Source organism: Halichoerus grypus, chromosome 2 (genome assembly GCF_964656455.1).
Source record: "Halichoerus grypus chromosome 2, mHalGry1.hap1.1, whole genome shotgun sequence".
Lineage (NCBI taxonomy): Eukaryota > Metazoa > Chordata > Mammalia > Carnivora > Phocidae > Halichoerus > Halichoerus grypus.
Window position 1 is genome coordinate 137,625,656 of NC_135713.1, and position 11,371 is coordinate 137,637,026.

Below are 11,371 nucleotides of genomic sequence, written 5' to 3' on the forward strand. Positions count from 1 at the left end.
GTATATTAGCTCATCTCTTCTTTAAAATAACATGGAGGCATTCACCAAGGTTTTATATACACTTAGAGGGGTCATCTAAGTGTATAAATAGGCCAGTATATTGTATGTACTTTGAAGTTCACACTATGGCATAGATTCCGAAAGCCTTCTTAGAAAAAGTTGTTGGAATTTACACTGGAGAAAGCACTCATAACTTTAGGAGATATTACCATCCTATAATCCCGCACTAGGAAAACCCCCTTAGGATGCTGCTTATTTCTTCCATTTCTTCCATCTTTAATGGCAAGAACAGAGAGCAATGTCCAGCTACAGGGAGTTTGCAGTAGCTCACTGAGGCCCTCAGACTTCACTCTTCCCCTGAGTATTCAGGCTAGATTAACATTTAGCATCAGAATCTCAAAATTGCTAGTGTCAGATGCAAGCTAAGGTGTGTATGAATCTCTCCAGAGTGGAGGTACAGGCGCTCTCTGAGAGCGAAATAGTTGTCACAGATCTAAAAGCACAATTCAGGTATGGAATTCCTATACCATGTTGAATAACTACTATTATTTAATCTAAGATTTATTCTGACTGACAAAGACCACAAAATAATTCGTAAGTAAAAGAGAAGAAAACCTGGGGGATCTGTTAAGCTGTTTACTTTGTTTCACTTGCTTACATAAAATTAAGTTTTACTTTTAATCATAACTAAGAGATAACAACACAAGTTGCAGCAAATATCCTCAGCATTATAAATATGTTTAGACAAAGGGACTCAAAGGCCAGTGGGGGTGGCGGGCACTGGGGCCGGTACTTACTTACAGTTTGAAATTATTATATTATATATATATTAAATTATTATTATTATTATAAAAACTATAGTTAAAGCAGAAAATGCCACTACACTGCTAAGTAGCCAGAAGTCTGGGGCCTTCTTCCCAATGAAAAACGAGCGACATTCAGTAAATCTTAACCTGGAACTACCACTCCACACCAGAGGAGTTTTATTGAAAAACTGTAATGCAACTTTTAGTAATTAACGTGAGCAATCTAAAATAAACAAAAAGTTTCCCAGGATTTCTAAACTGTTACATATGGAATTCAAAGGACGACAGGAGTGAATTACTTATGAAAAATATTTTTTCCTTTTTTCCAAAGTTATTCCTCGGTGAATATGAAGAAAAGTAAATGAAAACACTGTTTTCACTGTATTACTCAGCGCTAGATATTGATAGCAAACAATCAGTAATTGTTTTAAGACACCCACTTTGTTTTAATTACAAAGATACTTGATCTTAAATTAGTATAAAGAAATTAAACCAATCCCAACTATTTCTAAATTTGACAACTTAAGCCTACGAAAAGCCCCCACACACATTACAACAATTATTTCTGGGTAAACGATTTTGATAAACCATCCCAGTCCAAGGACGTCAGACTAGAAACTTTAAAAATCCTACAAAACATTCTAACTTCCGACTCAGTGCCTCGATGACGAACATGTTTCTACCTCCTTCGCTCTCAAAAGCAAGGTCCGCCCGGTCCTAGGGGCGGGGACCTTCGTGGGGGACCTGCGGACCCCAGTGCGGGCGACCAGGCGTTCTTGGCCTCGGCCCCGTGATTCGTGATTCTGGGCCGATCCCGGCTGACTCAGGGGCGCGGACCCGCCACGGGCGACGCGGGAGCCTCCCTCCACTCACCGTGAAGCGCTGGTCGCCAACGCTGCCCACGGAGAAGCAGTGGTCGCCAGGGTTCACAGCCCCGGTCAGCACCTGGTGCAGGTTCATGTCTGCGCCTTAGTCCAGCAACGGACGCCGCGTCCGGCTCATGCCCAGGGTCAGCTGCCGCTTCCCTCCCTCCTTCCCTCAGGGGCGGCGGCCGCTCTTGGGCGGCGACGGCGGCAGCGACAGGGGCCAGGAGCCGGAGCCGCTCCGCTGGGGCCCGCCGTTCATCCCGAGCCCTGGCGGGCAAGGCCCGGAGGGGGCGGGCCGCGGAGAGGGCGCAGCGCTGCGCTCCGCCGCGCACCTGTCACAGCCCGCGGGGGCCCAGGTGAAGCTCCGCGTAGACTCAAGGGCCGAGACCCCAGGCCGACTGCCCGGAGGAGGGCCGCGCAGTCCACACACTTCTTCTCGGCTCGGGGTGGCTGGCCCAGACCGAGCCCCAGTGGCGCAGGCAGCACGCGCTCGCCTTCCCCGCCTGACCTGTCCCTTCCCGGCTCCGGTGCCCGCCACCCCCACTGGCCTTTGCCGCTCACTACGCGTCGCTAGGTCCCCGCAGCCGAAATATCGCGAGACTTCCCGCGGCGAAAAGGGGTACTGCGGTAAAGGACTCACTTTTTTACCAGTTTACAGATCAGCAAGTGGATAAGAAAACGCCTCGTCTAGTCAGATGCTGGCCAATCCCGAGCTCCAGTCCACCTAGGGCCCCGCCCACTACCGAGGACAGCCAATCGCTTTGAGGCTGGTGAGTGAGTCTGTGGGTTTGAGTGCTGCACGGAAGGACCCCAGCAGAAACACAATGAGTCTAGAATGAGGTAGGAGTAGTCGCATTATGCTTTAGGGTAGGGCTTAATGCGTCGGGCCAGAAAGCTTGAAAGGAAGAAATGCATTATAAATGGAGGTGCAATGTCCTCCGTCCTGGTAGAGACTACAAGTCCCAACAAGCACCGCTCCCCCAGGCGGCCCTTGGGGACTCCAAATAGATGCGACCCTTCTAGGGTCTCTGTGCCGGCGTGATAGTTTCTCCAGCCTTACGCGTCCTTCCGACTCGCTACACAGGGAATTTTGAAAGACTTAAATACTCGACAAGTGTTAAAATGAAGTGTTTTCACCTCAGTTGTCCTGAACATAGGTTTTGAAGTAGTGCTGATCATAATACTGCACCAGCCCTACGTTGAGCGTTTGTTTCGGGGAAGAAAAAAAAAACCCTAAGGATTCCAAAATGATTAGTGTCACAGTTACAACTGCTAGATACTCTCAGTGTATTTGGACACAAGTTTTGTGTTATTATTGATAAATATGTTTATATGTTTCCTTCCCTATATTTTATACGGACGGTCCTCCTCCCTAGCGCAGTGACTGTTCCACTGTAGGTGTTGAATAAATGCGAAACGGATGAATGTAAATAAGGAACTCTCCACCTGAAAAAAGTAGTTTGTTAAAAATAGCTAAATTGATTTTTATATACTTTTCTTGTGGTTAAAAAAAAAAACACCTTCACACCAATACTTGGATGGGAGGAGTATTAATTGTATCCTTTGCCAAAATTTTTTGCAATGTACATTTACTTTATTTTGCAATAAAAAGTTACTTTAAAAACAAGTTTAAGAGCCATCTCCGTTTTTTTATTTGAAAGTTGTAAATGAATTCCATTATTTATCCCAGTCTTTTTATAAAAATAAGGGACTTAAAACTTAATTTGTTTTTTTAAAAAAACTATTTTACTGAGGTCTAACATACTTACAACTTAATTTCTGTTTTAATTATTAATATTCAAATCTTATTCAGAGTGGCTTTAATTTTATATTATAGATTCTAAATGAAGTTTTCTCTGTGTCCCACATAAATTGTACCTGGCCCAACGTGTTTACTCATTCTATCCTGCCCAGTTTTTGGTTTTTAAGGGCATGCAGTATAGCAGAATAAGAGAAACTGAGTGACCTAGTAGTTAGGAAATCTGAGATCTACTCCTGATCTCACATTAGCTGTGTGACCTTGGAACTTTAAGACTCAGTTTCCTCATCTGTAAAATCAGCAAGTTTAGCCTATCAACAACATTTTGCTTGGCATTTTCATTCAGGACATCTGTTAGTTTTTATTAAATTCCTTCAGCCTTGAGTTAGACTACCTGAGTTTGAATCCTAGCCTTACCACTCCTTAGGTTATTTAATCTCTCTGTGCTTTACTTTCCTTATATGTAAGCAAGAGATAGTGGTAGACTTTCTTCATATAATCATCATGAGGATTAAATAAAAACAGTGTTTGGCACATAGAGTTCAATAGATGTTAGTTGTTATTATTATTATCATTGTTACTAAATAAACCTAACCTTTTAACATATAGTTACTCTTTCTAAGGTTTTCCAAAAGGTATCAAACCCCGGTCCAAATCAGACTTCCCAGGGATGCTTGAGACTGCCAGAAATGTTCTGAGGACATTCTAGTCTATCTAAAACTATAGCACTATGATGCCTAATGAAAATCCAGGGTATTCCTTTGCTTCTTATTCATAAGAAATACTCCTACTACTTTATTAAATTGCCCATTAAACAACCTGTCTTTGATATATAGGAGATAAACTGTTTTATTGAAACAACTAAATGCTAGTAATTTATCTTTTTTTCTTCCACTGCAACTCCTGCTTACTGTCTGGTTTTATACAGCCCTGAGCTAAAATGGTTTTTACATTTTTAAATGGTTGAAAATAGCAATAGGAGAATAATATTTCATGATAAGTGAAAATTACATAAAGTTCACATGTCCATAAATAAAATTATATTGGGATACAGCCATACATAATCGTTTAGGTATTATCTATGGCTGTTTTCACACTACAAATGCAGAGTTGAATACAATTAACCATTGAACAATGCAGGAGAAGTTCTAGTCTCAAAGGGGAAGGGGGACTTTAATTAGACTCAATGAGTGGTGACAGTGTAAAGAACAGCTAACAGGCTGTTTGAGACCCTGGGGGGAAAAAAAGGAGCGTATAGGACGCCCACTCAGATTGAGAAGTATTCATGCCTGTTCTTCACTCTCTGATTTCCTGAAATCCTTGTCATTATCCTCCTCCCTGCCACTCTCATCCTTAAACTCATTAATATAAATTCCTGTCCTCTCAGTCCCTGTGCCATGGGAGCCACCAATAGGGGCTTCAGTCCCCACTGCCAACACTCAATAGACGAGGAAGACTGGAAGTAAACAGAGTCCTTCATCCTATAACTAAGCCTGAATCAGGGGGACTATGTTGCTGGAATTTCACACAAGCATTTGGAACTTATTGTTCCATAAAAATAAGATGAGGGTGTCTGTGCATCTAAGACACTGATTGTCCCAGGAACCTGTCTGGACTGGCAACAGCAAGCTTGCTGTAGCAAAATCTATCACGGATATTACAGCTCAAATAGATATTCGAGCAATGAGATAGGACCCTAGCCATCATTTATAATATTGTTACTATAGAAACATTAATTCTAATACCTCTAAAATTTGGAGATTGCCATTAAATACTCTTGGCTCACACTTACTTGCTCAGCTGAAGGGTTCTCCACCCATAAGCACTTAAAGGGCAGTTATTTATAAAAGCTACTATTCATTAAACACCCAGTCTACACTATCATAGGTATTTTATTTACTTCATTTAAATCTCAACAAACACTATATTACAAATGAAGACACCTAAACTAAAAAAGAGACTAAATATTGCCCAACGTCATATTAGATTTGGATCATATCACCACCCAAGGATTGGAACTCAGATTTTGTAGGCTGCAAAGGCCCTCTAAGTGTTTTCCAAAGACCCCTGAATCCCAAAGTGAATTCAGAGTCTACCACTTACCTCCTTGCTGACAATGTGAGAGGAGACAGGGAAGGTGAGACGACTTCTTTAAGTTGGATCTTCAGTGATTTTTCCAGGAGAAGGAACCATCTTCCCCAAATACTTTTCTCTTCCCCTTCCTAAAGATGGAGGAAAAGCTGACCTCCTTACCTTGACCTACTCCCAAACTAGAAAGACCATAGTTTGTTGAAAAATAAAATAAACATCTCCAGCCAAGAGACTCCTGATACTTTCCTACCACTAAGGGAAAGGTGGTGGGGTGGGAATGGGCATACTAGGGTTTGGATTCATTTCCCACCTCCTTCTGCTTTGCTCACATTTCTTTTCTCTCTCGGCAAATGCCAGAGAACACAAACACAAGAACAAGAAACAAAAACAGCAAGATCAACCTCCAGCTGGGCCGCACCCAAGCCCTCTCCTTAGACAGGCCACACCAGAAGGCTGTAGGGAAGAGGCACAGTACTCCCTTCTCAGATGGGGGTTGGGGTGGGGGTGGGGGAGGGGCAAAGTGAATAAATTAGAATAAATTAACAAGGACAGGCAAGGAATGCAACTTTGTGCTGGGTGGGCCACTTCTCTCTAACACACAGAAGAGTTGATGCGGGGAGGCAGGGGTCATCTCCAAAGGTCACTACAGTAGGAGTAAGAGCAGTGGGGGCAGAAGTCTGCTCTTCCTCCACGTTCTTCCCAAACAGAGCAGAAGAATTAAGAATGGAGGGGGAAGAGACACACAAAAGGAAAAGGTAGAATTTCCAATTACGTAGATATTCACTTGGTTAAAGGCAAATACTTCTAGGAAAGTCTTGAAATTACGAGTAAGTCACACACATACATCAGTTGTGGCTTTCATCTGACTATGACTCTCCTTATTCCTATTGGAGTTTTCATTAGGGGGAAGTAGAAGTCGGGAGATGTAATTTTGCTCTCTCTCCCTTTCTCTGCCATTGTGGTATGTGTGGTTGACCCTTTGCTGCATCTTCTCACAAGACTTTCAGGATCAAACAATTCCTGGCCAAGAAACAAAAATGGAATTGTCCCATTTTCCAATGGATTTGGATGAAAATTGATAGTAGAATCAGGTACAACTCCAAGAGGAGACTTTGGAGAAGAACATTTTCGGGTCTCTAAGGAATCACACAGGAGATGGCGCTCACTTAGGCTGCTTCAAGGTCACTTACATATTACTATATCCCTGAAAATATCACTACCATCTGGACAGCTGGACATGTTTTATTGGGAGTATGCCTCTTCTCTTTATTTTTATGTTTCTGCACTAACAGGTTGATTTAGTAATAAATATGTGGGACCTTTTGTTTGGGAAAAAGGGGGAGGTGTAGAAAGGAGAAGCAAGACAACAGCAGGGAGTTTTGTTTATTCAGGAACAACCTGAGGTCAATGGACTCTGGAAAAGTAATAAAGAAAAGGGACTATCGCAATCAAGATCCCAGAGAGTTATTTTGTGGATATTGGCAAATTGATTCTAGTTTTATAGTGAGGAAAAAGACACACAGCCAGCAAACACAATACTGAAGGAGAAGAACAAAGCTGGGGGACTGATACTAGACAATTTTAAGACTTACTATAAAGCTCCAGTAATCCAGACAATGTGGTATTGGCAAAAGAATAGACAAACAAATCAATGGAACAGAAGAGAGAGCCCAGAAATAGACCCACATAAATATAGTCAACTGATCTTTGACAAAGAAGCAAAGGCAATACAGTGGAGCAAAGATAGTCTTTGCAACAAATGGTGCTAGAAAAACTGGACAACCATGTACAAAAAATTAATCTAGACACAGACCTAAAACCTTCACAAAACTAACTCAAAAATGGATCACAGACCTAAGCATAAAACACAAAACTATAAAATTCCTAGAAGATAACGTAAGAGAAAACCCAGATACACTTGGGTTCGATGTTGACTTCTTAGATACAACACCAAGGGCACGATCCATGAAAGAAACAATGGATAAGGTGGACTTTATTAAAGTAAAAACTTTTGCTCTGTGAAAGACATATCAACAGAATGAGAAGACAAATCATAGACTGGGGGAAAATATATGCAAAAAAACACATCTGAAAAAGGACTGTTATCTGAAATATACAACAAACTATTAAAATTCAATGATAAGAAAACAAACAACCTGAGATATTACTATGCATCTATTAGAATGGCTAAAATCTGAAACACTGACAACACCAAATGCTGGTGAGGATATGAAGCAACAGGAACTCTCATTCATTGTTGGTGGGACTGCAAATTGGTAGTCACAGTGGAAAATAGTTTGGTGGTTTCTTACAAACAAAATATACTCTTAGCATATGATCCAGCAGGCATGCTCCTTAGTATTTACCCAAAGAAGTTGAAAACTTATGTCCACACAAAATCCTGCACATAGATGTTTATAACAATGTTACTTATAATTGCCAAAACAAGGAAGGAACACTGACATATTCTGGAGGCAAAGAAAAGAGATGTATGCAGAAGGAGGAAAAAGAGCTTTTTTTCCCCAATTAGAATATAAACAGAGCTTGTCAGGAACTAGGCTTGCACTCAATCATGTATGTGTTATAGAATAACTGATGAGTAAATGGGTAAATAAACTGTGGTATATGCAGACAATGGAACATTATTCAGTGCTAAAAAGAAATTAGGTATTAAGCCATGATAAGTCATGGAGGAATCTTTTTTTTTTTAAGATTTTATTTTTTTACTTGTTAGAGAGAGAGCACACAGGGGGAACAACAGGCAGAGGGAGAAGCAGGCTCCCCGCTGAGCAAGGAGCCCAATGCAGAACTCGATCTGAGGACCCTGGGATCATGACCTGAAGGCAGACACTTAACCAACCGAGCCACCCAGGCATCCCAGTCATGGAGAAATCTTAAAGTATATTACTAGGTGAAAAAAGCCAATCTGAAAAGGCTACACATTGTATCCTTCCAACTATATGACATTCTGAAGAAAACCAAACTATGGAGACTGTAAAAAGAACAGTGATTGCCAGGGGTTGGGGATGAATAGGTGGAGCAAGAGGCTTTTCTAAAAGGCAGTGAAAATACACTGGATGATACTATCAGGATGGATACATGTCCAAACCTTCAGAATATACACCACCAAGAGTGAACCCTTAGGTAAACTGTGAACTTTGGGTGATTGCGATGTGTCAGTGTAGGTTCATTAGTTGTAAAAAATGTATCACTCCGATGGAGGGTGTCGATAATGGGGAAGCTATGTGTGGGTGAGGGCAGGGTTATTTGGGACATCTCTGTAACTTCCTCTTAATTTTTTTTTTTAAAGATTTTATTTATTGACAGAGAGATAGAGAGAGAGAGAACAAGTAGGCAGAGAGGCAGGCAGAGGGAGAGGGAGAAGCAGGCTTCCTGCAGAGCAGGGAGCCCAATGCGGGGCTCGGTCCCAGGACCCCAGGATCATGACCTGAGCCGAAGGCAGCCGCTTAACCAACTGAGCCACCCAGGCGCCCCACTTCCTCTTAATTTTGCTATGAATCTAAAATGTCTCTAAAAAATCGTCTTGAAGAAAAGAAGAATGGGGAATATGATTTGGAAATCATCATTACCCACCGCTTCCCCCCAGCTGAAAAGGTGAGAAGAGATAGGGAAGGTAAATTAATGAACAGAAATGTTGGGAATGTTTCTCAAGTGTGGGAAGGAATAACTACAAAACACCAAAATATTCTGGAAGCAAAGAAAACAGAAGGTGTGTGCAGAGGGGGGGAGAAAGATTTTTCCCCAGTTACAGTTATAAATGAAGCTTGTCAGGAACTATGCTTAACACTCAATCATGTATGTGGTATGGACTAACTGATGAGGTAGAACATGAAATTTTCCAGCAAAAGAAACTGCCAGCTTCTTTTCTGTCTCAGACAACATAGCCAAGTACCCTTGAAGCAATCTGTGTCTAGGTAAGAAGCACTTAAGTGGCCCCTTTAATTATGCAGTATAAGTGAGTCTATTTCTGCATAAAGATGGGAGAGTGATGCTGTGTCATGCACCATCCACCAATATATATAAACTAAATAAATACATTATATATTATATATATATTTAAATATATATTTGAAAACAGTAAAACTTTTGTCAGCAACAACCACATTAGGAAAGCAACACAACCACATGAGATAAACCAAAAAAAAAAAGTGATGGCCACCTGCACAAGTCCAAGATTCTGCTCAGGCTTCGTGTGGCTTTACTTGCATCTCCAAGAAGCAATCCTTGAAAGTTACAGACAAATCATAAGAATCCTCACAAATAATCCCAAATTTAGAAAGAAGTGGACTGAGAGCATATCCTTATTTTTACCCCCTTCTGCCTAGGGAAGTAGAAATAGGTGCTAGAGAGAGATGGATGAAATGAGAAGTGAGCATAACCTGACTGCCTCTCCCTGGTCAATGCTTGGGCTCCAGGGTCCTACACTGAAGTGGGGGGAATGGCAGGTACAGTTCTCATGACAATGGGATTACAAATTTGGCAAGCATCAGAGAGCTCATTCAAAGTAGATGACAGAAATCTACAAAGTCCCACCCTTAATCACTGGGCGGTCCTGCCTCACCTTAGGTTCACTGGCCACAGTAATTGACTCAGGAATGGACTCCAGCTGAGTCAGTCAGAATCCTTTTCTGGGATTTTTCTGCTGCAGCTAGCAGGGAACACTTGCATTTTTTTTTTTTTTTTTAAGATTTTATTTATTTGAGAGTGAGAGAAAAAAAAAGAGCACAAGGAGGGGGGAAGGGGCAGAGGGAGAGGGACAAGCAGACTCCCCACTGAGCGTGGAGCCCTTCCTGGGCTCATCCCAGGACCCTGAGATCATGACCTGAGCTGAAGACAGACTCTTAACTGACTGAGTCACCCAGGCGCCCCAGAACACCTGCATTTGTTAAAGAAAGGACCATGGTCCCTGACCAGAGATGATGATTGAGTGTTTTAGGGAAGAATGGAGAGAGAAAAGTAGAGCTAAGCTCTATTTTTGACCAGAACGATGAGGATGTCATGACAACCTCACTTGAACTCTTGGTTCAGTCCAGCATCATGCCTATCTTGCCCAATTATGTGATCCCCAAATCTTCCCTACCTGTTTTTTTTCTTAAATGGGTTTGAGTTTTAATTCTGTTTCTTCACTTTGAATCCCAAGATTAATATGCAATAACTTACAGTCCAACAAGCAAGAGCGTTCCAATTTTCCTGAATCGTCAGAAAATATTAGCATGTGAAGCAGCAGAGAGAACATCAGATAGGAAAAAAGCCAAGAAGAATACCATTCCTGAAAAGTGTTCTATATATAACTCTACATGACTTGGCACAATTGCTGCAGGTAGGATTTTTTTTAAATAAAAGTATAGACACCAGGTAGAAAATTAATTCCACAGAAAAAATCTGGCAGGGCTCTGAATAAATAGAAGAAAGCAGAGATGAATTGATTTCACGTGTTGATTTTTCCTTTTCTTTATAGGAAAGAAACAGAACCTTTTTGAGAAGGAAATTCAGTAAGCAGCATTCTAAAAACCCTCATTTCTGTGCCTGAAATTGCTAGAGATTAAAATGGTCTGAGTACTTTTCTTTCCCTGTGTTCTGAAAGAACACTGCCATATTCTCAGTGCAGAGGCTTTTGATTATAGTTCTTAGATCAAAAGCACCCAGAGAGAGCACGTGCTCCAAGTCGTAAACAGTGCTTTAATTAAAGCACATCTATCTGAATCAATAATGGATTTTCAGCAGATAGGGTCTTTTGCTTCCTGAATCTTAAGAACTCGAGGTAGATAAAAGAAATGCTTTTTTGCTATATATGAAAAAGTCACTTTTGCTGTATATAGTTCTGAAAA

General features: G+C 41.4%; 1 protein-coding gene across 5 annotated transcripts in view; it reads right to left on the minus strand.

Annotated features, from left to right (window-relative positions):
• The window catches only part of DMXL1 (Dmx like 1), a 135,210-nt gene extending 132,971 nt beyond the window's left edge, over nucleotides 1-2,239 (minus strand). For 2 of the 5 annotated variants that reach the window (XM_078067597.1, XM_036123783.2), the window contains exon 1: nucleotides 1,680-2,234. In XM_078067597.1, the coding sequence (XP_077923723.1) occupies nucleotides 1,680-1,766 (87 nt within the window). In that variant the 5' untranslated portion in view covers nucleotides 1,767-2,234. Of the gene's footprint in view, nucleotides 1-1,679 lie in introns of all 5 variants that reach the window. The other 3 variants (XM_036123786.2, XM_036123785.2, XM_078067598.1) reach the window with 2 other exon arrangements.
• Nucleotides 2,240-11,371: the final 9,132 nt, after the last annotated feature.